The sequence below is a fragment of the Dama dama genome, chromosome 31 (assembly GCF_033118175.1).
Source record: "Dama dama isolate Ldn47 chromosome 31, ASM3311817v1, whole genome shotgun sequence".
Classification (NCBI taxonomy): Eukaryota; Metazoa; Chordata; class Mammalia; order Artiodactyla; family Cervidae; genus Dama; species Dama dama.
This window is the reverse complement of record NC_083711.1, coordinates 9,320,047-9,347,537: the sequence shown is the minus strand read 5'-3', so window position 1 is coordinate 9,347,537 and position 27,491 is coordinate 9,320,047. Positions and strand designations below refer to the sequence as shown.

At 38.1% G+C, this 27,491-nt stretch overlaps 1 protein-coding gene across 9 annotated transcripts in view; it reads right to left on the bottom strand.

Moving 5' to 3' along the window:
* Positions 1–27,491, bottom strand: part of SYNJ1 (synaptojanin 1) — an 88,037-nt gene that overhangs the window by 39,820 nt on the left and 20,726 nt on the right. For 6 of the 9 annotated variants that reach the window (XM_061133965.1, XM_061133957.1, XM_061133959.1 and 3 more), the window contains 10 exons: positions 24,546–24,632; positions 22,436–22,703; positions 19,054–19,279; positions 18,243–18,326; positions 12,957–13,018; positions 11,141–11,237; positions 9,487–9,656; positions 8,681–8,762; positions 5,737–5,889; positions 3,075–3,240 (listed from right to left, as the gene is read on the bottom strand). In XM_061133965.1, coding sequence (XP_060989948.1) covers positions 3,075–3,240; positions 5,737–5,889; positions 8,681–8,762; positions 9,487–9,656; positions 11,141–11,237; positions 12,957–13,018; positions 18,243–18,326; positions 19,054–19,279; positions 22,436–22,703; positions 24,546–24,632 — 1,395 coding nt within the window. The remainder of the gene's footprint in view (positions 1–3,074; positions 3,241–5,736; positions 5,890–8,680; positions 8,763–9,486; positions 9,657–11,140; positions 11,238–12,956; positions 13,019–18,242; positions 18,327–19,053; positions 19,280–22,435; positions 22,704–24,545; positions 24,633–27,491) is intronic. The other 3 variants (XM_061133963.1, XM_061133962.1, XM_061133964.1) reach the window with 1 other exon arrangement.

Here is a 27,491-nt window from a genome sequence, read left to right as displayed (position 1 = left end):
AGGTCTTACACACTTGGCTCTTCTAACTTTGCTAGCAATCTTAATGCTTTTTAAAAGATTTCAGATCATATTTTAGTGCAGGTCTTCCAGTTTCAGAAAATATTTCACATACCATAAGAGAAAATGAGTCAATCTCTTTTTTAAAATGTTGTGTGTGTGATAAGCACTACTGAGTAGTTGTAAATATCACAGGTAGTACTTTGACATTAATCTGTAAGAGTCACATCTAGGTTTTTTCCAGGACTTCCCTGGTGGCTCAGTGGTAAAGAATCCTCCTGATAATGCAAGAGATGCAGGTTCAACCCCTGAGCTGGGAAATCCCCTGGAGGAAATGGCAACACACTCCAATATTCTTGCCTGAGAAATTCCATAGACAGAAGAACATGGTGGGCTATGGTCCATGGGGTCGTAAAGGAGTCAGACATGACTTAGCGACTAAACAACAATAAAGGGTAAAATATAATACTAATAATGTTTGTTCACTGAAATGTGAAAGTAAAATTAAAACTAGATGACCCATATTTAATTGAAATTAAGCACTTACTACAAGAAGACAAAGAGCTTGGCATAGCTCCTTCTAAATGAAGTACTCTGTTTTCTCAAACTTAAAATTTTTTTCTCAGATTAAAACAAAGCATCAATTTATCCTGTCAGAATAAGAGGGCAAAATAAAGTTTCCATTTATTTGTGGCTCTATTTATATACAACATCCACTTTTTTAAAAAAATTGAGATAAAGTTGCATTTATTGACAGGTTGATTTTCTATACTGTACCTGACTGTAATGTCTGTTCAGAAACTACGGATGCATCAAGAAGAAAACAAAGAATCATTAGTAACATAGTAAGTTACAGTTGAAGTCTAGAGTATTATGACAAAACCTCAAACAGCTTCACTTTTTTCTTTTGATTTAATTTGATGACAATTTTTTTTGATGGCTGAAGGATACCAAAGATAAAATAAATGACAATAACTGATGTAAACCCACTGTATCTAAGAAAAATCCTACAGGGACATAGTGATGTGCAGAGTTTCACAATCAGAAGGTTCTAGGCCTGCTTTCCAGGCCGGTCCCATATGTATGTCCGTTGAGTGTGCAAGTGCACATACTTCTGAGGGAGAATACGAATCCGAAAACCTAAGAGGCTGGAAGACACTGAAATATTGCAGATACTGCCCTAACGCACACCTTGGAGTATTCTTTCTGGGACTAACCAGCTGACAGGTACAATCAATTCAGTTATTAAAAAAACACATACATTCCAACAGAATGACCATGTTATGCAAGATGGTGCAAATTCCTACAGGCACGGGGTTTATGGCAAAAATATTTGGGTTTGGGCACAACATTCAAACACTTCAGCAATGATGTGCCAAGATAGGAACCTGCTATAAAAACAGTAGCAGAACCCGATACATGTTAAACAGTTAAGGAATGGACAAATACATCTAACATATGGTACTCTATCTTGAAAAAGACTTGAGGTTTGCTTAGAGAAATGGGCAGGAAGAGGACTGTGCTTGTGAGCAATTGTGAATGCTGGAAGAAGGATTCTCCGAAACTGGAAAGTAAGTTGTGACATCAGATACAGGAGGATCTGGCTCATCACACAGCTGGTGAACGGAGGGAGGGAGAGGTCTATGCACATGAATATGTGTGTTTTGTATATTTCTATCCACCTCAGTTCCGCTGAGTGCAGCTTTCTGCATTTCCCTAGCACTACTACTATCAGTGAAATCATGCATGAACTACTACAGAATTGGCGTTATACTCACAATTTTTCCTGACATAGCATCCCTGTTGGAATAAATTCCCATTCTGAGAATAAGAGCTATAGCAGAACTGATTGTACTGTTCTCTAAGGGTACGTTTTTCACATAGTAAAATGTGCAGGAAACTAAAAAACTAATGATCAAGTCTGGGAGTTATTCAGGTCCCTCACTTCTCTTTCCTTCAATAGCTTACTTTCAGTGGTTGCTGACTAATGCCTCCATATCAAAGCAGGCACAGGTGGAAAGAGGTGATAAGACGCAAATGAGTCAGTGTCTACTGCTGGAAGCCAGGAAGAAAGCCTGAAGTCAAAAGCAGTAGCTATGATCAGATCCTGGTTTTCAGAGCTTTAGTAGATTTCAGTCCCCCAGCCTATTCACAGATCCCTGAGGAGCTGACTGTAATTAACTACCTTCAGCACCATGCAGAATTCTGAAAGAATCCATGATAACAAGTGATAACCCATGAGGAGGTTATTTGAGGAACAATTTCTCCTAGTTGAACAGGGAAAACTGAAAGGGTTCTTTTGGGGGATAACAGAAGAAGTAAAAAAAAAAATGTTCCGAGTGCTGGAAAGCTAAAATAGGAAAAAAAAAAATGAAATTAATGGAGTCTAATTTAATAAGTTAATACAATGCATATTGAGTTTTCTCATGATCCTGCTTAATATGCTCACTGACATGAGCTCAAATTCTTTTGGTTTTAAAGAAACACAGTGAAAAATCAACAGCTATTCTGAAAGCCTGACATATATTTTATGTCAAATATTAAAACTGGGGATGACAGTGTCTAATAATAAGCAACATTTTAAAATTATTAATATGATTTAAAGCTTACTCAAACAGCAGCAATTAAAAAGAAGACCAAGTTATAGAAACATCTGGGGTGGTGATTAGTAAAATAATCAGAATAGGTGTTGCTTTTTTCAATAAAGCAATGCTTTCTACATAATTAGGTTACTGAATACTGAAAGTACTAGTTGAATATTTTATGAAATCTTGCCTTAAATAAAGTTAGCAATATTTAAATCATTTCCCCCCTCAATCATAATCTATAAAAGAAAACATGCATGGGCTTCAGTTTACAGCTTAATAATTCTGCTAATGCTATAAATATTTTAGGAGAATCAAACTTCCTTTGGAGAATGGAATTTTAGAAAATTACATTGATAGAAATTCCTTCAAAAAACTATCTTAATCAACTCAAACTAGAAAGCACATATGGAAATAAGTTTATATTCACCTCTTGGACTTTTAGAAGGAATATAGACAACATAAAGTAAAATATAAAGTAAGTACGCCTACCACGCAAACTTCCAGTAGTTAAAAGGGCTCGAGCTTTGTCAGCTAAATCACTATTTAGAGTATTTCCCAGGAGCAAAACATCAATTGCTTCTTGCTTGGAGCTGTCAAAGAAGTTATTCTGAATTGTTCTACTAACTGAACGAGCACCATCTTTTAACTTTCCAGCCTGTTGGGGAAAAAAGCATGGACTTTCATTCTAAATTGTTTTCACTCAGTAGGTATTCTGAAACTTTAGATAAGTTGTATATGACTTCACTGTAGTAAGAAGGACCTTATCACTCCATTCTGAATATCAAACCATCACATTAAATTGGCACATTGTCACTGTTTCCTTTCCTCTTTTGGATAATAGCACTGCAGAGAGACAGAAGAGGCTCAGTGCCACAACTGCATCCACTGATGACATCTAGAGCAGTAAACGTGCATAACTGTTTACTGGAAAGGAAACAGGCTGAAATGTTCTTATTCAAGACAAGGAAATCACTTCTTCTATTGTAACTGTTAGGCTTGGGGATGGATGGGATGGGTGGGGAGAAGCAGAGGAGACAAAGGAGGACACACTGCATTTCCATGTTCTCAGAAAAACTTCAAAGTACATTAACAGTGGAAAAATAAAACTGAAATTGCTCCCAAGAAACTTATGTTAGTTAAAAACAAAACTGAATATGAGAGTGAAGGTGTAGCCTATAACACAAAAACTACAGTTGTTTATTTTAGCTCATTTTGCCTATGTAAATATGAAAATACAAAATGTATGCCAATTCCTACACTGAGAGAGCTGTTGTAACTTCTAATGAATGTATATTTCACTCAGGTATGTTAGTTACTGTAAAGATATTTTAACCTTACATATTTTGATAACTGTTAAAAAAAAAGTTAAAACCTGTCAAAAAAACCTTTAGTTTGCAATATGTAATTTTTATTCCTCAAAGAAATGAGAATTTGAGGCTTAAAAATGTTATTTCCTTCCATAAAACGAATGTAAATGACATTATTTAAAAAAAGAGACTCACCATTCACATTATCAGGCAATTAATCAAAAGGAACCCAGAGAAAGGAAAAGAAAGAGCAGTTCAGATGTTAGATTTCAGGTCAATTCAGACTAGTATATTTAATACATAAAATTTCATATCTAGTTTGTTAGAAAAGATCACTGAAAATATAACCTCTGTACATAGACAGTCAACTGCAGAAACAAAGAGGCAGAACATAAAAGAATATTTTAAGCAATCGTTGTAGAGAATCAGGTTTAAAAGCAAGAATTATGTTGTTTATTTAAAAAATACATGAAAGTTTAACAACATCAGGTTTTTTAAAATAGGGACCATTTAAGAAGCAAATATTTGTAAACGTCAATACAAATTATTTCTGAGTTGAACAAAAGGAACTTTGCGGCTAAGGCCAATACTTCTGAACAGAGTCGTGGCATTTTATGAGACACAGAAGAAGAGGAAGAGGTGGAAAACAGAAGACTTTGAGATGATGAAATTCAGCTGCTATACTGAAGAGACTAAATATGAAACTATACAAGTGGTAAATGCCTCTGTTTCTATTCCTGGGATAATCTGAGAAACTGTAAGGTTGTAGTACATTTATAAATTCAGCTGAATCCAGAAGCCATAAAAGGTCAATATTTAAGGTCAATAATGAAAAATATTTCAAGTATGTACCCAAAGTCCCTCAGTAAGGGACAAACACTAAAGCAGAAGCAGTCTGTAGGTAATACCAGCAAATAAAAAATAATGATGACATACAAATTACATCCACACCTCACACTTGCAAAGGCACATTTTGACAGGCTCCTTGTCAAGGAAGACAAGAAAAAGATTAAAAACTTCAGCCCTAGTAGCATTGGGTTCATAGGTGGTGTTGCATAAACTGACCATTGATTTATTTGTCCATCCAGCACTTGTCACACATCTATCCAACTGTATGTACTGTGGCAAGTACTGGGGACACAAATCAAATAAGGTAAGACCCTTTATTGGTAAGACTATTATTTGGGGAAGGGGGAACTTTTGTTTTAATTACGGTTGTGCTGCACAGCCTGTGGGATCTTAGTTCCCCAGCTAAGGATGGAATCCACGCCCACTGCACTAGAAGCATGGAATCTTAATCACTGGGCCACCAAAGACGGCCCTAATTAAAAAAAGAAAAAAAAAAAAAAAAAAACATATTTTGGGTAATTCCGTAGCAATCTGGGGGTTATAGGACTCTGCACTTTCACTGCAGGGGCCTGGGTTTGATCCCTGATCCAGGGAACTAAGATCCACATGCTGCCCTGTGTGACAAAAAAAAAAAGAAAAGAAAAGAAAAGCAAAGGCTTAAAAAAAACATATTTCTAATCAAAATAAACAGTATAAAAATTAAAACCCATATGCAAGTGAAAAATCATTAAAAAAATTGGAAGTAATACATATGTAAGCCTAGGAGATTATCACTAAACAACTAAATATCTCATACAAATATACCTCTCAAACCTAGGGAAATAACTATCCATTCAATCATTAGTATCCATTAGGGAAGAAGATAATAAAGAGGACATAAAAACATGATGAAACATAATTCTAAAACAAATACCTTTAAAAAAAAACTACTAAAAGAGTTCATTTAAAGCTTTATTAAAGAAGAAAAAAGAGGATCTTTTATAATCTAGATCTACCTTAGCCTTTCCTTCAAGGGCTCCAGTTCCGGCATAAATCTTACTTATTGAATCACCATTCACAGACCACATTGATCGAAAAACTTCTTGAAAGCGAGTCACCAACTGAGGCTTTTCAGCTAAACCAAGAGCTTCCAACTGTTTAGTCAGCATCTAAAATAGCAGAAAAGAAACTTTTATAAGTATATAAATACATTCTTTATGATGTATTTTTAAGAACTTTTAAGAACTACCAGAAGCAAACCAAAAATTTATAGTTACAGGATGTTGTGGGTCTGGATTCTGAAAATTCAAGTTTACTAGGCTTTGTTATTTCCCCCCATGCCAATTTCTAAAGTAATTATCACATCAATGAAACCTACGGGTAACTCAGTACTCAATCCTTGTAGTAGCAAGAACTTTTTCTGGTTAAATGATATTAAGCTTTTAAAAATGTCCCAAACCTTTAGGGAATTCCCTGGCAGTCCAGTGGTTAGGATTCCCTGCTTTCACTGCCAAGGGCCTGAGTTTAATTCCTGGTTGGGGAACTAAGATCCCACAAGCCGTGGGACCAAAAGAAGAAAAAAAAAATGTTCCTATAAATCAGACTAGTTTATCCTGTTCACCTAAAAGAATAATTATGCAACAGCACCCACTGGAGCAGAGAAATATACTTAGTTTATTTAAAAATATATATAAGTTTCTTTAATTTTTGCATTTGGTTCTATATGTTTGGGTAATTAAGGTCAGGAGATTATGAGAAAAGCAGAGCTGCTCTTGAATTGATATCAAAATTTTTAAATAAGTCATATCTCTGAATAAAGTCATGACAGCTCTGAATGTACCAAATTTGTATCAGTAAAGTATATAAGGGAGAAGCAGGGGGAACACAGTATTCGAAGAATGCAAGGATCTTGGAGCTACCTTGGAGCTATACATCCTACTGAGATGTGTATTCCCTCATCACAGCATATGTGTTTAGAAATCTTTACTCTGAATGACTCTTAGGCTTAAAGCCTGGCAAAGTCAAAGCAATGTATAATCCTTATCCAGTCTATTTCTCTTATTTGGAATCCAGTCATAGTCTATGCCCCTGTAGTTTTACTCAACTCCTTCCCACTTGTGTTTCCTTTTATCTTATCTATAAGATCAAAGGTATTATGGAGATTACCCATAATTACACAGGGATCAAAAACTAAAATAATATTAAAAACTCTATACTGGGTCTAACCCAATTGCCTAGACTTATACGAGGGCTGTTCTTTTACTGGCATGTAGAATAAAACAAACAAGCCTCCAGGTTCTCCTTTATCATCTCTTTCTTCAAAGAACTGGGCAAAACTGGTCTTCACTACAAGTAGTTTGCTTTTACTTACACTTGCAGTATATTTTGTAACCAGTCAAGCTACTAGGGAGTAAGTATTCTCACACCTAATATTAATAACAAACAGTGGGTAGTCCACTAAGTCAGATTCTGAAAACTAACACTTGTTCTACTTCCAGTGAAGACGTTCAAGTGTTTCACAAGCTTATTCTAACTGTCTTTAGCCACTTAAGAAGTGGCTAAAGACACAAACCCAAGACATCTCATAAAACTCAATCCCAATAATCAAATGCCTGCTCTCACTTTTCTTCTCTCTGTCATATTTTCTAAATTATAATGATAATCCTCAACAACAGATTTCAAAAAAGGCAAAACAGCAAAATTTAGTTAGATGAAAAATACATTTTTCTAATAGGAAATTCTATACATGGTACTCTCCTTTTGAGACTGAAGGAATCTAAGCTGCAGAGTAACTAATTAACCAATATTCTAGCCAAATTTAAGATCATTTGCTAGAGGAAGTAAGCGCCTTTGCTTTCTATTCCTGTTTTTGCAGTGCTGGAGAGCTACGCCAGGCTCCTAGGGAACTAAATGAGACCCCGTGCAGTCCCACGACCCTGAGAGCTGCGCAGGCGGCGAGGCTGGGAGCCTAAGCGCTGCTACAGTGTGTCACACAGTCGCCATGACGCCTCAGTGAGACTGAATTTGATAGGTAAGCACTAAAGAAAAAATTTAAACAAAGAGTGTGTTAGAGAAGTTGGCTCTCATTCACTTTTATTCTAACAATGACATTTTTCATCTGATCCTGGTTTTGGCAGCAATTTTTTAAAAAATGCTATGTAAACTGTACTGGTTTAGATTGTTAATTTAGATTGTTAATATAATTCTATAGGCTTGTACATGCGAAAATAGATCCTCCTTAATTCCAAAAGGACTTTTAAAAAGACAATACCAAGGGTTTCCCTGGTGGCTCAGTGCTAGAGAATCCACCTGCCAACGCAGGAAGCACGGGTTCAATCCCTGGTCTGGGAGGAGCCCACGTGCTGTGGAGCAACTAAGCTGGTGGGCCACAACTATTGAGCCTATGCTCTAGAGCCCGGGAGCCATGGCTGCTGATGCCCGAGCACGCTGGAACCCGGGTTCCGCGACAAGAGGCCGCTGCCATGAGAAGACCAGTGCCGCAACAGGAGAGCGGCCCCTGCTTGCCACAACCAGAAAACAAGCCCATGCGGCACTGAAACAGCACAGCCAAAAACAGAATAACAAAATTATTTTTTAAAAAATGACAACATTGAGAATAAAAAAAATATATATATATTTTGCTTTTCCAAAAGACAGGCAGGTGAGACAATTACTAAAACAGTATAAATAGCAGGCTCTTTTTTTAAGGCAAAGTTAAGGAACAACAAAAGGGAATAGAAGCTATCTAAAGAAAGCATTTAGAACAGATAAAGGAAACATTTAAATGAAAAGGGACACTACTTGAAAGAAAAAACCTAGAAGTGAAGTAAAACTTTATTTGTGAAAATGAAACATAATTTCATTTTGTGAAAAATAATTAATGACAAACATAAATATCACAAAAGCACTGAAAAAGGAATTTGATGTTAAGTTCCATACACATATTTTATTATTTTTTACCTCTAATCCAAGGAATGCCTGCACACTATTTGTTCTGTCAAGACAATCCAAGCAGTTTGTTCGAACTGTACCACTCTGGCACCTGAAACAAATTCAGTGAAACTAAATGGGCAGTTTAAAACAAAAATAACAAAAGCTAAAACAAACAGAAAAATTAAGCTGATTAAAATTTAGCATCTACTTTCTCCCCACTTCAATTCTCCTGGATAATTCTCAAATACACAAAAAAGATGAAATAATTTTACAGTGATCATCCATATACCTACCATCCAGATTCTACAAGCACTAACATTTTGCTGTCTGCTCTTTATTACATATCTCTCCATTCAATCACATCCACTTATTTTTAACGAGGCCAGTAGTCAGGAGCTAAACATACCTTCAGATTTATAACCATGCAGTTCTACAGTAGAACAGACAATAACCAATGTCTTTTATTTGCATTAAATAATCTTTACTGAGGCTAAGAAATATTATGACATTAATTTTACGAGAAAGCAGCATGAGATTTGGAGCCAGATGAATTTGAGCTCTAACACTTTCTACTTACGTGACGTGGGAAGACGATAGCTTTCAGCCCCCACCTCCTGCAGTGTGAATGGCTAACAACAGAACGGACCCTACAGCTGTTACTAATCACTGTGAAGACTACGTGCACTGCCTGACCCACACACAGCACGTGCCCAGTGAGGTTAGCTACCGTGAGAAAGGGAGAACAACGAGCTTAGAATCAGGTATAATAAAGACATTAGATGACATTACACAAAAGTTCCGATTTAAAGAAAGGAAAAACAGAGAAGTCAAACCTTTGAACTTCACTTCCATCAAAATGAAAAATTCCATAATCCAGAAACTTTTGGACTTGAGGTTTAAGAACACTATGTAATTTTTCTGCCTTTCCTCCTTTAACCATTTGATGATAGTCAAAATTCACCATCTGGATATCAGCAGCATGTTCAGAAGCTTTCAGATGACTCTGAAAATAAAAAGAAAATATTCATTTAATTCTTCTTCAGTTTTTTTTTGGCTGCAAATTGCAGATCCGGCAGGCAGGATCCCCTATCCTCAATCAGGGATCAAACCCATGACCTTGCCAGTGAAACTGCAGATTCTTAACCACTCACTGGACCGCCAAGGGAAGTGAAAGTGTTAGTCACTCAGTAGTGTCTGACTCTCTGCGGCCCCATATACTGTAGCCCGCCAGGCTTCCCTGTCTATGGAATTCTCCAGGCAAGAATACTGAAGTGGGTAGCCATTCCCTTCTCCAGGGGAACTTTCTGACCCAGGGATAGAACCAGGTCTCCTGCACTGCAGGCGAACTCTTTACCGTCTGAGCCACCATGAAAATATCCATTTAAACGTTAACCAAATATGATTATATCAACACAATGTTATAAATGGAAAGTTTATTTTAAATGAAAATCTAAGCAGGTCCTTGAAATCTTACTAATTTCACAAAGCTTTCTTTCATTGCCACTGGCAGTAAAATGAAAAATTACTTGCTAATATCTTACAGCATCCTTTTCCTGAAACCTCCTATACTATTCCAGAGAAATCAGTTAGGTCTTACATAATTAATATCAGGGAACTTAACATTCTCATTTGGTTTAGAAAATGAAAAATTATTTCCAACAACCAGCATTTCATTTTTTACCATAAAAATATAATGACTGCTTATATCTATTACAGAACCTCAAAACAAAGTAATTGATTTCTAAGGAAAAGCTCATCAAAATTTGAAGAATTCATTTTTATACCTTCATTCAATATATACTAATGTTTTAAAAGCTTACAATAAAAAGTCACTCTTTAAAGTATACCTTGTTTATTAATGATATTCAAACAAAATAGTCAAATAATTAATCCTGGACTTCATTAGCTTAAACATGAGAAAATGTTTTCTAGCCATTTGGTTTAAGGTTATAATCTTATGTAACACTATAATTTATATCAATTCATTATTGATCCAATAAACATTTATGAAAAATGTTTTATTTAGAAGTCAGACATTTCTTTAGGTTCTTACTTATGTGAAATTCTCTAATTTTCATTCATTGGTATAAGAAGTCCTGTGTGTATACAAATGCTTTATTCACAATTTCATAGATTTAAAACAGTGACTATGGTTTATAGGAACTAGGCAAAGCAATGAACAGATGAAGGGGGAAACTGCCTGGTATCTTTCTGCCAGTGACTGATGAACATTTTTAGGAGGAGGGTATTCTTCTGCTTCTCCACTACATAAATAAGCAGATTAGAAAACAGGGTCAATGCCTTGAAAGCTTTCTATAATCCCAATTTCAGCAATTGTTGCCTAACTACCTTCAAAGAACTAATGGTCCAACAAGTACTCAATCTTCTTCCAGGAAGAACTTACTCCTGGAAGAATTTGACTATTATTTCTAAAACACCATTCTAGGTGTCCATGGGCCAGAACAGAAGGAAAAAATGATCACTTACCTGGAAAGCCTTACTTAGCATATGTTCACCTTCCTTAGATCCAAGCAGATTTACTATTATTTGTTTACCATACAAATTCTTAAGTGTCCTAAAATGCCTGTTAAAGGTAGAAAGGAAGTAAGCGTATGTCAAGTGATAAGTCAAAAACTTTTTTCAATAAACAGGAACCCACTTTTAACCAGGACCTACATGGCAGTATTTTAAACACATAGGATTGGCAAAACTATATACAAATCCATTTCACGTGGAATCAAACCTCTGAATTTGTGAAAAGTCAGTTAATGCAATTTTCTCTCGACTTATCAACTTATCATCTATTTGCCGTCACTTCATGGCAAATAGATGGGAAAACAATGGAAACAGTGACAGACTTTATTTTGGGAGACTCCAAAATCACTGCAGAGGTGACTGCAGCCATGAAATTAAAAGATGCTTACTCCTCGGAAGAAAAGTTATGACCAACCTAGACAGTATATTAAAAAGCAGAGACATTACTTTGCCAACAAAGGTTCGTCTAGTCAAAGCTTTGGTTTTTCTATTAGTCTCTTGAGAGTCCCTTGGACTGCAAGGAGATCCAACCAGTTCATCCTAAAGGAGATCAGTCCTGAATATTCATTGGAAGGACTGATGCTGAAGCTGAAACTCCAGTACTCTGGCCACCTGATGCAAAGAACTGACTCACTGGAAAGACCTTGATGCAGGGAATGACTGAAGGTGGGAGGAGAAGGGGATGACAGAGGATGAGCTGGTTGGATGGCATCACCAACTCGATGGACATGAGTTTGAGTAAGCTCCGGGAGTTTGTGATGGACAGGGAGGCCTGGCATGCTGCAGTCCATGCAGTCGCAAACAGTCAGACACAACTGAGCAACTGAACTGCACTGAACTGATGCTAGAGCTTTCAGAGTCATCTGGCCCCCTCTCCACCCTGAGGCTAATGCTGGGTGGACATGGAAACCAGGAGCCATGCAGCTGGGTTGGCAAGGTAGTAAGGGCAGAGGGCACTGGGCTGCACCTCACATGTGAGGACACTGCCTACTCCATACGGATTCAGAGCTCCTGAACAGCTCCAGCCTTAAGATAAATAGGCCGCACACAGGATCCTTTAGTCTCTCCAGCTTCTAATCAGTCCAGAGTCTAGAGAGCAAAGTCATCCACAGGAAATATAACATAAGTCACAGATATAATTTAAAGTCTTCCAGAAGGCAAATTAAAGGGGTAAAAATCAAAAGGTCAAATTAATTTACATATACTTTATTTAATCCAATACAACTAAAATATCATTTCTGCATATAATTGATATGCAAAACAAATACTGGCATTTTGCATTTTTTTTGCACTAAGTCTGAAATCCAGTACCTATTATATACCTACAACATATCTCAATCTGGACTGCTGCTACTGCTAAGTCACTTCAGTCATGTCCGACTCTTCGCGTCCCCATGGACTGCAGCCTACCAGGCTCCTCCGTCCATTGGATTTTCCAGGCAAGAGTACTGGAGTGGGATGCCACTGCCTTCTCCGTCAATCTGGACTAGTCAATTTCAAATGCCCAAGAGCTAGCTACACGTGGCTAATAGCCACCATATTGGATAACACACGAATCAAAAGTAGTTTTAAGGCCAAGATGTCAAGACCTACACACTTACTGCCACCACTCCTAGAATTCATGAGTGTCACTATCTTCCACTTAATCAGAGTCAAGAAGAAATTTTACTTAAGAGCCCAAAAGCTGAAATGAAGCAGTAAATGCAACTAATCTCACTACTTAGCAACATCGAAACTCACAGCAATATATAAAAGTCATCAGTCTTACCTGTCAAAAGCGGGTGCATTGGCTTCAAATCCCCTTGACATACGAACACGATGGGATCCCACCTAAGACAAGAAAAATATGCTTAATCGTACCAAAAGCCAACATGCAGACAAAAGAAAATAGCATTGTTTACTCTATGTAATAATTCATTTGTCAAGCACACAGTAGTAAGCTGAGTAATTGTCATTTGTGATATTCTAGGAGTCATAAGTTCTAGGGGTTTCTCCTTTTTATCTTTTAAAACACAACCTCATTAAAAAAAAAAAAACAACAAAAACTAGAGCATTATGCAACACTGGTAAACTAACAGGAATTTTTATTTATGTAAGATATTTTTAAGAGTGCTTTCATATACATTACCTTGTCTTAAGTTCTAAATATGTGGCCTTTGTAAGTCAGCAGATACTGTCATTCGTGCAACAAAAGAACAAACCCAGGCAAGTGAAGAAACTTGTCCTCTGAGAGCAACATCATTCATTCCAAAAAGATTCCCATGACAATACAGGCCTCCTGACCAAAACATCTACTCTTTCAGACTGCCTACAAGTGCAATGTCTACATATTTTTTTTCTCTGTTATGCTGAATACCCTATTCACTCGTCTCTCACCAAAGATCCCATAGATTAAAAATAACCATTCCTGGAAAAAGACTTTCCAAGTCAATATCTCAGGCACACAACTAAAACAACAGCAAATTTGGGTTATAAGAATGAAACAAGATGGAAAATAACTACCTACTGTGTGTTGCTACAGTTTTTCTTTTCTCATATAGGAAAAGTGGGAGAGAGATGAGGCAGAATCAAGAGATATAAAAGAAGAAATACAACAGGGAGACCAGATTATTTCCCTGAGTTTCACCTGTAAATATTTCCCTGAGACTGTGCGCCCAAGGTTCCCTGGAATTCATCCTGGCTAATCTGTGAATAACATGACTTTAAAGGTAGCACGGAGGAGAAGTGCCAAATCAGTCATGCAGTTGGACAAATAAAACCAGAAAATAAGCTCTAAATGCTCATCCATGTCCCAAACTGAATTAACAGTATTATCATTCATTCAGCATTCCCTCTCCTGTTGAGATGACTGAATGACTGTCCTGAGAAATCAGTGGACTCTCTTTAGAGCTTTTCCTTCTTAGTAAGAAACTGATTAGCCAAATGTCACATCTCTATTTCATTTCATTTCTAGTACACAATAGACTGTATAAAATCTGAAGCTTTGAAAGATGTGTGCTCCAGGACACATTTGTGTGTTTTAGGTGGCAGAGAAGTCAGATGAAGTTCATACTTTTTCTTTGGAGTCATCTCAGGTAGTTGCCCTCTAACTCTCTAAAAGTCCAAGACTTCGCATTTTGTTTATTCATTAACATTCATCTTGCACAGTATTCTTAACTGTCAAGAAGGAGAAAAATAATACAAGCTTCCTCATATTTTTTTTGGTAATGGCTGTGGTTGGTCCCTATTACCTGCTCCCCAACACATATACAAAACTAGCTACAATTCATAATTCTTACAGCAATATGTTGGTTAGACGAGACTAGGTTTTGCTACTTAATGTTAAAGAAAAACTCCTATAAGAGTTTTGTAAATGTAATAAAATTTTCCATTTACTCAATTTTTTAAAAAAGTTGCATCAAAGATATTTTTAGAAGCCATGTCATGGGTGGTAAAAGTGAAAGTGTTAGTCATTCAGTCATATCCAACTCTTCGCGACCCCAAGGACTGCAGCCCACCAGGCTCCTCTGCCCACAGAATTCGCCCGGCAAGAATACTCGAGTGGTATGGAACATTATCTTCTAGCAATATTACTGCTTTGTGTTAATCTATTTTTGTAACTTGAATTCAACCAAAAGTTCAGTGTGCCATACCATGCAGGGCATAAATCTCATGATGCTTACCATCTTTTAAGACTAATGTAAGCAATTAATATCAATAATATAGTATCAAAGGAACACTTCACATTATAAATGCTAAATAACTTCAAAGAAAGGAAATCATAAATAAAATTAATGAGTTGCCAGTAATTAAAATGTCACTCTTATCTGTGTAGCACCTTATGACAACTCTTATTATGCCTCAAGCTAATTGATTTTGATATTTGCCTTTTCCATAAAAGGACTGTCTCCCCAAACAGACTGCAAGCTCTCTCTGAGGCATCACTATAGAAACTGAATTTCTCATAGGATACAAGATTATCTACCCGAATGTGTACAGAATGATACACATGAGATGAACTCAAGGATTTCATGAAGAGATCAGTGTGGAGGAGTGACTAGAATCCACTCCATGAAATCTGAGTCGGCTACTGAGGAACATCAAACCTTCATTCTGGAAGCAGAGGATTCCTATTAGAAAATAGCCAGGCATGAAGTCTGACAGGCAGAGGAAGCCAAAACATGAAGAAATGGGTATCTAGATCTGATAAGCATAACAAAGCAAAAGTGGAAAGGGGCTTCCCTGGTGGCTCAGATGGTATAGAATCTGCCTGCAGTGCAGGAGACCTGGGTTCAATCCCTGGGTCAGGAAGATCCCCTAGAGAAGGGCATGGCAACCCACTCCAGTATTCTTGACTGGGGAATCCCATGCACAGCGGAGCCTGGTGGGCTACAGTCATGCGGTCGCAAAGAGTCAGATGACATTTGAGCAACTAACACTTTCACTTCACTTTTCATTAAGAACTGCCAGAAAGCTGGGAGGAGACCAGTCAGAAATCTGTAAGAATCTTTCAGGCAAGAAAAAACTATGAAGACCTTAACCAAGATGACAAAAGTGGGAATGAAAAGAAGTCCAAGACCTCAGACAGCACTGGTATTAAACATGAGGGGGCCGCCTTGGCTGGCTCAGGGTTGGCCGCTGGAGCAGGCGGTCTGGATATGCTGCAAAAGCAGCTGAGCAGGATCCACTACCACCAGGTTCTCTAATCTGAGTGGTGGGGTACTTGGTTGAAATGCAGATTCCTTGGCCCTACCAACAAATTCTATTTCATTTGATGGGAAGTTGAGGCCATGAATCTGCATTTTAAAATCACTCTCAAAGATTCCTTTAAAATATCTCAAGAACCTGAGAAGAATGCATCATGGAGGAAAAGAGGTAGCACAAGGGACAACTGCCAAGGAAGGACTCTGTCCGTACCCACTGAAGTGAAACAGCTTACTAAGTGACTAACTTGAAGGAGCCATGAAAATAAATTCCAGCCCTAAGAACACTCAGGATACCTAACAACCACTCTAAGTCAAAAATGAACTTAGGGCCTTGATATTTTTATTTTAAAAAGTCAGTATCTATTATTTTCATTCCTCTATTAACTGTTCTTTTAGAGTGGTGGGGAAAATGATAAAAGATACTCATGAAACTAATCCATCTCTGGTCAAAGAAAGGTTGGCTTTAAAAACTACAAGCTAAACAACTGGGAACCACTGACGCAACCCTCGACCCAACCCAAGATGACAGGCCAGCTCAGTGATGATTTGGCAGAATTGTTGGACTGTTTTGAAGTCTCAAAAATTACTATCTCTATCTCTATTACTATCTTGTACAATTTTCAAATCTACAGTTGTCAGCCCATAATCAAAAGACATTATCCAGCCAAATTATCTGTGTGGACAGGCCACAGAACAAAGAAGGAAGTCAAAAGGAAGTCCCACCCAAGGAGGATCCCTCCATGTAACTACTCAGGACCCAACATTACTGAATAATCAAACACTGTAATTCTGAACTTCTTAAGAAAATAACACAGAAAGCAGTAAAACAGAGGGCCTATAAATAGACTAGAAGAATCTCTTACACTAGCCTGTCTCAAAACCAAAAGCATTCACCTCCCATCAAAGCAGGGTTTTAGAAATTTCTTAGAGCAAATATTCCAAACATCCTTCTCTGGTCACAAAAACAAAAATGGGGTAGGGTTGGTATTCTTTCCTAAGGGAGACCCAGGAAGAAATTTATCTATTTAAGTTACACCAAAATGCCACAGATGAAACCCACATGACTCAAACTGGTGTTGACAAGAACTCAAGAATTTTAGCAAAGCAGCACCAGTGTTAATCCCTGTTAATTCTTAGCCTGTCTTGAATAAATTCCCTTATTGAAAAGGTTCAAGGGGTGTGCAATTTTTCTCCACAAAAACCATCCTAAAATGTGAGAGACCCAGCTGTGAACTAAATCAAAGTAAATGAAGGCAAAATTTTCTTTTTCCTGTACATTTTTCTCAATAGTATAGACTGAGGCACAGAATTCACTAGGCAGTATTTATCAGAAGCCCAAAATGAATGTAACTTATACTTTAGGGACTAAACATGTTTGAATAAAAATAAAATGCAAAGTCACACTAGTATGGGCAATCCAATATTATGAACTAATGTGAAAAAAACATCTTACATTTTTAAGATTAGACATTTACTGAACAAAAGGAAAGTTTGGAGGGAAAAAGATCAGAAAGCAAAACAGAGAACAATATTGAAGATGACAAGTCCCAAGTCATTACGAACTGCAAAGTAAAATTTCATTAGCAGATATGTTCCTCTTTTTTTTTTGGCCACACTGCATGGCTTGCAGAATCTTAGTTCCCCTACCAGGGATCTAACCTGGGCCCTCAGTAGTGAAAGTATGGAGTCCTAACCACTGACTGCCAGGGAATTCCTAGATATATGCTTAATAACAACAAACATGCTCAGACACTCAGTTGTGTCCAACTCTTTGCGACACCATGGACTGGGATTCTCCCCACAAGAATACTGGAGTGGGGTGCCATTTCAGCTAACCCTTACCTAGTTCTGGCTGGTCAGAACTAGGTAAGGGTTGTAAGAAACTAAGAAGCAGGAACTACTAATATTACCATGTTACAGATAAGAAAACTGACACAAAGGGGTTAAATCACTTGCCTGAGATCACACAGCTAGCAGTATTAAGGATTCAAATTGAGAGGCTTAGTTTCAGAAGCTTTGTTTTAACTACTACATTTTTCTGCCTACAGACACTTAATTGTTATATACGGAGATAAGAAATACAGAAACACTTTGAAAATCAATGTTCCGTGAAAACACTGAAATTTTAATATGAAATATGGGAGCTGAATTACTATGGATATTTGAAAGAACACTGAAGGAAAGAATAACTAGGACAATTCCAGGATTTGTATACAATTTCTGTATACAATTTAGTTATAAATCCAGGTAACATTATTAGACTGAGTAACAAAATTATCCGAGGAACTAATAAGCTAACCTGAAAGTTTAAAAAAATAAGAAAAGTTCTGAAGAGAAAAAGAAAGAAAACTAAACATCAAAACACATACCTGCAATCCTGGTTGCTCCCAGAACAATGGGACAGATCCCCGGATTTGTATGAAGGAAGAAACAGAGTCATCTAAGTACACAACCTACAGAGAAAAATACTGGGTAAAATATTTCCACAAAGTTGTTACCTCTACATCAGAAGACAAATCTACTAACAGTTATATCTCTTGACCAATCTCTCATAAACAAATTATCCTAACAAACTAGTCAAAATAGGCCATAAATAAGCTGAATTTTTTTCAACTAGTGACAGTTCTACATAAACCAAGAAAATAGTGAAAATATAAGCATAAACATTACAATTTTAAAAAAAGGAATTCCTTTTGAATTCATTTAGTAGTTTTTCTTTAGCTTTTTCTAATTTTTAAAAACTAATCTGAAGACTTAAACTGGATTGAGGGCAAGGCCTGAATTTACAATTACATAGTCACATAGCCAAAAATAATGAAACTTCTTGTTTCAGATGGTACTCAACCTACTTTTAAGAGTTGAATTTGACTTAATTTCATCAAAACCCACTTTTCTTAAGTTGTCTAGCTCTGTAACTGAATATTTTCAATTCAATACTAAAACATAGGGCACTGATGATGTCATGCTGATTAGTAAAAAACTGTTACTTACTTGAAGAGCCATACCTAAATAAGCCTGTTTTTGAGGATCCTCTCTTAAGGCTCACAAGTAGCCAAGAGCAACCATAAAATGGCATTACAAATGTCAAAATGAGTTCTGAATCAAATAAAAATCGGCTTTGCAATTCTTTTTTGTGACTTCCCTCTAACACATGAATTAAGCAAGATAAACACTATATACCTGTTCTGTTTCTACAAAATTGGCGACGTGACCATCATCATTTGTTCCCCGGACGTTAAACCTGGTCCCAGCTCGTTCACAGCTTAGTCTGGAAATGAGGCAAGCCTTTGCCTGTTTATGAGCAGCATAAATTGTTCTGATTTCTACTCCCCCACACATGAGGCGTAATAACCAGTCGTCACAATTCACACCGTAGTGCTTGAGATGCAAGTGCAAAGACTGATTCCTAACAGAAAAAGAAAGAACTGCATTAGCGTGATGAGCACTCCCCAACACACTCCAGTATTCTTGCCTGGAAAATTCCATGGACATAGGAGCTTGATGGGCTGCAGTCCATTGGGTAGCAAAGAGTTGGATGTGACTAAGCGACTGAGCGCATACACACAGCACACTGTACGACAGTGTACGTTCTAAACAGTGCCCCTGGAGCATTCAAAGGCGCCAAAAGTAAATCAACTCGCTTACATTTACTAAGCCAGGGAGTGGAGGATAGGGCTATACAGGGAGATCCTTGGACATGTGATTGATGGTCCATGCAAAAGCAGCACATAGTCTACATTTTTAGAATTTGGGCCCCATTTGTTATGACTTTCTTCATAATGTATTTACCACTTGTTCCAAAAAGCATTTCCACACACAATTCCAGGGAATTCCTAGATAGATATATATATAAATATATAGAAGGCTTTTCTTAAGGCTTGACTTTTACAAGGCTCCATTTTAATTAAATTTAAATAGTTACATGAGCTAGCAGTTACCATATTAATGCCTATCCAGGGTTTTCCCTTGCTCCAAATACTTCTATACTCTAGGTAACAGAGAGGGCCTGCTTTCCAATCTTTTTCAGGGCAGAGAATTCTGTTTAAATGAACACACAGAAACCTGATGATCAGAAAACAGATTAAAAGTGGAGTTTCCATGGCTAAAGTTGGGATGGGGGCTGGGGACCTGCCGCACTGGCCATCTTCACATGCCGCTGCCTGCCTCAGGGGCTCTGCTGGAACCACAGGCCTCCAAAACTCCTCACCAAACCACCACCAAGTAAAAAACGCTGTTGTGCAGAAAAACTTCCTCTCTGGGACTTGCAGATGTTAAAGGCACCTTACAAAAGGGAAGTTTCTAGAATATTGAAGCTTGGTTCTCTGAGTTTTCAAACTACCAGTTTAAGAGGAAATCTTAAGTGCTTTGCACTATCTTGTCTTAGAGGTACAAAAACAATGTGACAGCATTTTCTTGAAGGCTTAGAGTTGTTAAGAATCTACATCAATGCTGTTGGAGCAGTCCCCACCACTTCAGGCTACGCTGCAGGGGACAGCAAATAGGTGGTGGCCACCTGCAATCCTGATAAACCAGAGATAACCCCAGCCTCTCTTAGCCATTCAAGAAAGCATACTGGAAAGTGAGTGAGCAGTAGGTTTAATCCTGGGGTAACGTTAAATCAGATGAATATTACTAATTTAAAAATGTGACTTCAGCTTCCACACTTTACTTATTATTTACCTTGATCTGATCTGGCAAAGCTCAAACTGGCTGTGACTCAGTTCATCCAGACACCACCGCTGAGGCCCAGATCATAGCAGAGGCAGGACAGACTGACTGTCCCCCATTTAAATAGCAATGGGAGCCGTGCATTTGTTCAGATAGAGTTTCTCACTCTGCTGTCAGTTTTCGTTTTTCTTCACAGTCAACGCCTTGCTGTTTTAATTCTAAGTTTACACTCGACTCTCAACTGGCAGCAGCCTCAGATCCTCAACGGAATAAAATTACCTGGGCTTTTGGGATAGATGTTTGCCAGTCTCTGGCTACAGAACTTACTTTGCTATATCTTGGGAAATATTTCTACAAAGCTGCAAGGGTTTGCATAATGAATTCTAAAAGCTTTTTCTATGTAAAGTGAAGCTACAGAATCTAATCCTTAGCAAACCTTTAAAGATTATAAAGTGAGCAAAACTCATCTTTGGCATTTCAGCCTGCACTTTGCTCAGCCTGTTTGCTGCTCATAAACCTTCTCAATCTGTTATCTAAATTGGCCCCCACCCCTACCCATAACTGAATGAAAAGATAAAAGAATTATTCCCACCGATTAAACTTCGTGATATTCTTAACTGCTGGCCATTTAGCCAATGCATCTGCACCTGCCTGGACTTCTGATTACGGCAGGGAAACTTTTCTCTCTCAATCTAAGAAATGTGGGGTAAGAAAGAGCAGAGGGAAGAAAGGTAAGGACAGCTGCCCTAAGACCAGCTGCAACACCATCACCTTCTACAGAAACATCAGTGTCTCTTCCATCAGAGAAGTGCAGGGTTGACATGAGCAGACAGGACTGTCGACTTGTCTCTCCTACGCCCTCCCTTTCCCACCTGCCATCCTCTAGCCCTCTGCTAGGCTCCAAGTCTCCAGGTACAGCGCTCGAAAGCCCCTTTTCCCTCTGCCCTCTTGGCTCCCCCATGCCACTCTGGGACAAGACACTTCTATGGGAGCTACAAGCTACCAAACTGCTCTAAAGGTAGTTTCCAGTCCTAGTGTTGCTGACTTTGAGCCCTCTGACCCCCAGGGCCTTCTCCAGGACCATTCAGGCAGATAGTGAAAGTGAGAGAGAGAACGTATACAGTGGGGAACACCCTGAGTCTGAATTACTGAGGGAAGCTGTGAGCACAGTCCTGGACTTTGGCCTTATAAGTAAACAACTGAAATACAATATGTCCATTGTGTTAAGGAAAAAAGTCAACAGTGATGCTGACTGTGGACAAGAGAACGACTATACTGGAAATCTGGTCTGTTCCAATAAAGCGATACCAATTTACACTCACGTGGGTCCTGCTGCCCCATTAATGCATACTTACAATACAGCACCTTCATGCATAATCCTGAAACATGTCACAGTTACCTACTTAAGTCTCATTTTATTACAGTACTAAATTTGATCCCAGCATACTACTTCCTTGCAGTCAGTTGCTCTTGAATCAAAATCATCTACTTACAACCTTCCAATTAAAAACAATAAGGGAATGTAGGCTTAGAAAGGCAAATGTTGCCAGAGATGAGATCTCAATCTAAGAACCGTACATATGAGTAATACAATTCTATTATGATTAATTCCTTCCTGATTTAAAAATAAATATTTTAAATATATGTCTGAAATGGAAGGTCTGTCTAGATCAGGAAGAGTAAATGGGTTTCACATCACAGGACTACTTTAATAAAATGATGGCAGATATCTGCTATGCTCCACTGAGGATCCCGCGACAGTAGAGAGTGGTGTGCTCAGCTGGCTGTGCCCATCGTTGCCAGCTCCAGAAATAACTGTTATGCCTTCCATGTTCCAGCTCACCCAGCGGCCGCACTGCACGTGATCACAAGGGGAAACGTAATACAAACTCACCAGAAAAATCTATTGTCAGTTGTGTGTTCTTGCACGCTACGGTGGGCATTAAGACTCAGATCCAAACTGACTCCGGATGCAGACCATGCAAAATAAAAGTTTCCTGAATTTAAAACTTTTCGCACTTCCGAAATGCGATCCTCGTCCGAAGAATCAACTCGCAGTGACATAAATTCAGTGGAAGTAACTCGGAAAACTTCAGATTCTTGAATTTTTCCAACGGACATACATCCAGTGACTAGGACCAGATAATGTAACATAATATCACCTGCAAAAACCAAAGACTTAATGGGATGGGAAGTCCCAATATTCTACAAGCTATTCAAAATTTCTTCCAACTTTCTTCTCGTGTCTCTGTCTTTTAAAATCTGACAGTGTGATTACTTTAAATTTATCACAGACACATTTAAGTTCACAACTAGATTCTGGCAGAAGTTGGGGGAAAAAATCCTTGTTTAAATACATTTAGTATGATGAAGCATTTAAACAGAATAATCTTACATTTATGAAATTATTCATCTGCTTAATCTAAAAGTATGTAAGATTTATCAAATTGTAAAAATGTAGGTGTTATCTTCCCTACCTTTCCTTTATGATTGTAAGAAGTTCAGACAAGATAATGACTTGAGAGTTCTTCATAAACAGTAAGATTGAAAAAATGGCATTTAAATGTGAATTGATGCTGCTGTTGCTGCTATATGAAGAAAAAGTCTTTGGTAACAATTTATAAAGTGATTTGGCTGACAAACACTTTCCTAGCGATTTTTTTCATCTAATTTTGACAAAAATCCTGTGCAGTGAGTATGAAGGTGGAATTCAGCAGTGGTATACTTTGAGTATGTGTGGGCTTTGACATAGGCAGAAGTGCCCTGCATCTTGGCTTCTTCACTACTTATTATATCAACCAACTTCATGTGTTAACATATGCAACATGGGATATCCTCCCTTTAGAAAATAAGATTAAGGGACTTCCCTGGTGGTCCAGTGGTTAAGACTCTGCTTCCAATGCAGGGATCCAAGTTTGATCCTTGGTCAGGGAAGTAAGATCCCACCTGCCGCGAGGGGTGGCCAAAAAATAAATAGAAAAAGAAAGTGAGACTAAAACAAATCTCACTGGACTGTGAGGATGATCCAGGACAGTACTAGTTAAGCGCTCCCAGTGGTAAAGAATCTGCCTGCCAATGCAGGAAATGCAAGAGAATCGGGTTTGATCCCTGAGTCAGGAAGGTCCCCTGGAGGAGGAAATGGCAAGCCACTCCAGTATTCTTGCCTGAAATCCTATGGACAGAAGAGCCCGGTGGGCTTCAGTCCACGTGGTCACAAAGAGTTGGACATGACTGAGTGACAGCACACATGCACACAGTGCTTTACACATGACAAGAGTCACAGCAAATGGCGTGTCTCCATTTGATAAGACCAGCGCTCCTCAAAGCACGATCCATGAACAGTGCAGTTACCAGTTCAGTGAGAACAGGTGCTTGCTCCAGAACAGAAAACTGCATCACTAAGTTCACTACTTGGTTTAGCTGACTTCTTTTTTTTCTCCACAGTAAGACTTTATCAATGAAGGAAGCTGTGTGTTGATTTGCATGACGGCTCCCGCTTCTTTTCTCATCCAGACCACTAACAAAACAGTTCATGGAGTGTAACCTGTCCGTGGGCCACACTGAGTCACACTGTTGTAGAATCAAACTGGTGATCACAAACGTTACTTTGCAGCCCGTGGTGACATTGAATGGCAGATAGGCTCAAGCTGAGATGTTTTGAGTATAAAACAGATGTCTTTTCCACTACAAACCAGGGGAAACAGTGCGTGGTTCTAAGACATCTTTCCTTAAGTGCACTGAAGCAAAAAAAAGAAAAAAGGCAACGCCCTTATTTTTCTCTCCTGATAATGATACCAATCTCTTAAAGTGTTCAGACAGGATGCTGTGTCTGGAATTTAAAATCATGAGAGCATGAGCATGTAGCATGGCTTTTCAGGTAACAATCATCTCAAGGTTAAGATGCTTCTATACTCACAGATCAAATACAGAGTCTATGAAATAGTCTCTATCAAATTAGAAAAAATAGAAATGAAAAAATAGATTGAATTATACTGAATACTTACCAAGATTTAATCGTAAAACACCTAAAAGTCCATAGGCATCTAGAACTTTGGAGTATGTACCCTTGATTGCCTCTTTTTCCGCTGATGCTACAAAAAAAAAAAGTTTCAGTATAAGAAAAAGGACCTGAAACATCAGATTCGCTTTAGCTATAAAGCCAGAGTTTCAACCAAAAATGTCTAAATCTAAGTCTGATATTCTTAACATAAATGTACTGCATAAAATCTTTTTTTGAACCAATAACTTTAATAATTTTTCCCAAAGAAGTAACAAGTTATTCCAGCGCCATCTATTCATGAATCCATCCTCACCTAATGATCTTGAAGTACTACCTTTAATAATATTCATATCTTTTGGAGATTGATTTGAATTTTCTTCTCTGTCCCCCTGATCTGTTTACCTAATCTTAATACCAGGAACACACTGTGTCCTGATATCCCTGCAGGACAACACCCAACTCCTTAAGAAGGAATCTTCTAGAATTTAGCCTCAACACACCCTTTCTGCTTCAGTTTCCATTACTCTCCTTCCTTCCCAGCCCATGCACCTTATACCCCAATCACACTAAACTCTTGCTATTGCCCAAACATGGTTTCTACATTTCTGTGCCTTTGCACAGGGATCTGGCTTTCTGCCTGCAAGGCTTGACCCAACTTTTGCCTCCTGCCAAAACTGAATTCACCTTAGAAAAACCGACACAAAGTCACTTTCTGAAAACCTTTCTTTATTTCTCTAAGCACAAGTCTTTCACAGAGCTCCCTCTTCATGTTGCCAAAACATTTAAAATATATTCATCACTTGTCCTTCTCATTAGCCAACCTGTTCCCTGAAGGTGGAACTCTGTCCTATTCATTCTTTAATCACTGACACTTAGAACAGAGCTTGACACATGGAAGACTACTAATGCTAAAATTATAAAAGTTAACGGTAATGCTTGACCACAAGAGTCAAGCACAGGAACAGGGAAATCGTCAGTCTGGCCTTTGTCTGGATTTATTTCTTCTGTTATGAAGTTAATGTCATCTGCTGATGAATACAACCTACAGAGCAATTTCCCTTAGACAGGCTGTGATGGTCATTCTACTGAGAAGAAACAAAAACAAATCCTGAAGCTTTAAAGGAAAACCTTCCGAGTTCTTAGCAAACACACTTATTGAAAACTGGACACAGAACCAAAGAAACATAAACCACAGGTAGTACCTTCAGTGTGCAATTACAAATATGACGTTCTAAGGCCTACAAATCTGGAAAGACAGGAGCCTCTTTCTCGTTCCATCCTTTCCCTTCCAGTTCTTTCCTTCTTCACTGCCCTCCCTAATCCACAGCCTACCCCACAGCCCCCAGTTCACCTCTCAGATGACTGGCTCACTCCTAATTTACCTCTTCTCTCTTGCACTTTTCCCTTTTCTCATTTCTCTAAGATTTGCACATGAAATACAGTATATTACAAAGTCTAATAAATATTCTAATAAATTACATTCTGATACACAATCACAGTATTGAATATGTTTTGACAATATGCATGTGTTCCACCTTACAAACGCTTGTAAGCAGATTCTTACAGTCCTCTCTGTTGATCTCTATTGCCAACAAGATGGCCATAGCCTCAGTCTATTGCTTTGCCTAACATCCCATAGTATTCTGCATTAAAGCTCTTTCCTCTGTCTCGAAGCTTGTCTCCAGGGTTCTCCAGACAGCTCATCTTCCCTGCCTGCCTCACCTCTTTTCAGACCATCTGCTCTTAGACTTCTTCCTGGTTATCACACTTCTGCTGTCTAACGAGCTGTGCTCTCCTATTTGGCAGCAGAGGCTAAGACTGAACGGTGGTCCAGTGGCTAAGACTCCTAAGCTCCCAATGCAGGGGCCAGGGTTCCATTCCTGGTCAGAGAACTAGATCCCATGCGGGGCAACCAAAAGTTCACATGCCACAACTAAAGATCTGAAATGCTGCAACTAAGACCTAATGCAGCCAAATAATTATAAATAATAATAATAAATAAATATTAAAATAAGACTTGAGTCAATCAGCCAAATAAATATTATAAATAAAAATAATAAATAAATATTAAAAAAAGACTGAGTCACTCATTCAGTTACCTGATGATGTCACAGTTCTTTAGTATGCTCTTTACTGGGGAGGGCCTTTATCAAACCACCTGTATGAAGTTAGGGAGTGAGGACTATTTCACCAAGCCATTAAAGTTATGGGGAAGTGAATTTCATTCTTCATTCCTAGAGTTCCTATCATATTATTAATTACACTATATATTTGTAGAACAGTTACTCCTAACATTCAATGACAAGGAACAGAGAAAATATCACACACAAATTTTAATTTTAAAGTAACACAGGAACCCCTTCTCCCACATCTTATCTTGTTACAAGTACGAAATGTACAAAAGCAAACCTTAGAGAGGCTTGTTATTTCTCTGATGATAGAGGGCATGATTTCCAGGGCAAATACTATTCTACTCTACTAGTGCTAGTGTTTGAAGTGCATACATACGGTATATGCACTTCAAACACTACCACTAGCAGAGTAATAGAGAAATTACCACAAATATCTATCAGTTTTAGCACCATTTAGGTTCAAACACCAGTAATAAGGGTTAAAAAGAAAATATATTTTTAGTGTTAAGTCGTCACTTTCCTTCTGGAGAAGGAAATGGCCAACCACTTCAGTATTTTTGCCTGCAAAGTCCCATGGACAGAGGAGCCTGGTGGGCTCACATGGGGTCACAAAGAGTCGGACGTGCCTAAGCGATTAAGCACACCTTCCCTTAGAAAAGCCAAAGTCATTTTATAACTTAAATTACCATGCAGCAAAATCTTCTCTCTTCTAATAATGCATAATAATTACCTTTTCAATAACTGTGCTCCAAATATATGAATCTACCATGTTTTTCAGGCCCAATGAAGACCCGTATATTAGACTCACCTAATTCAAA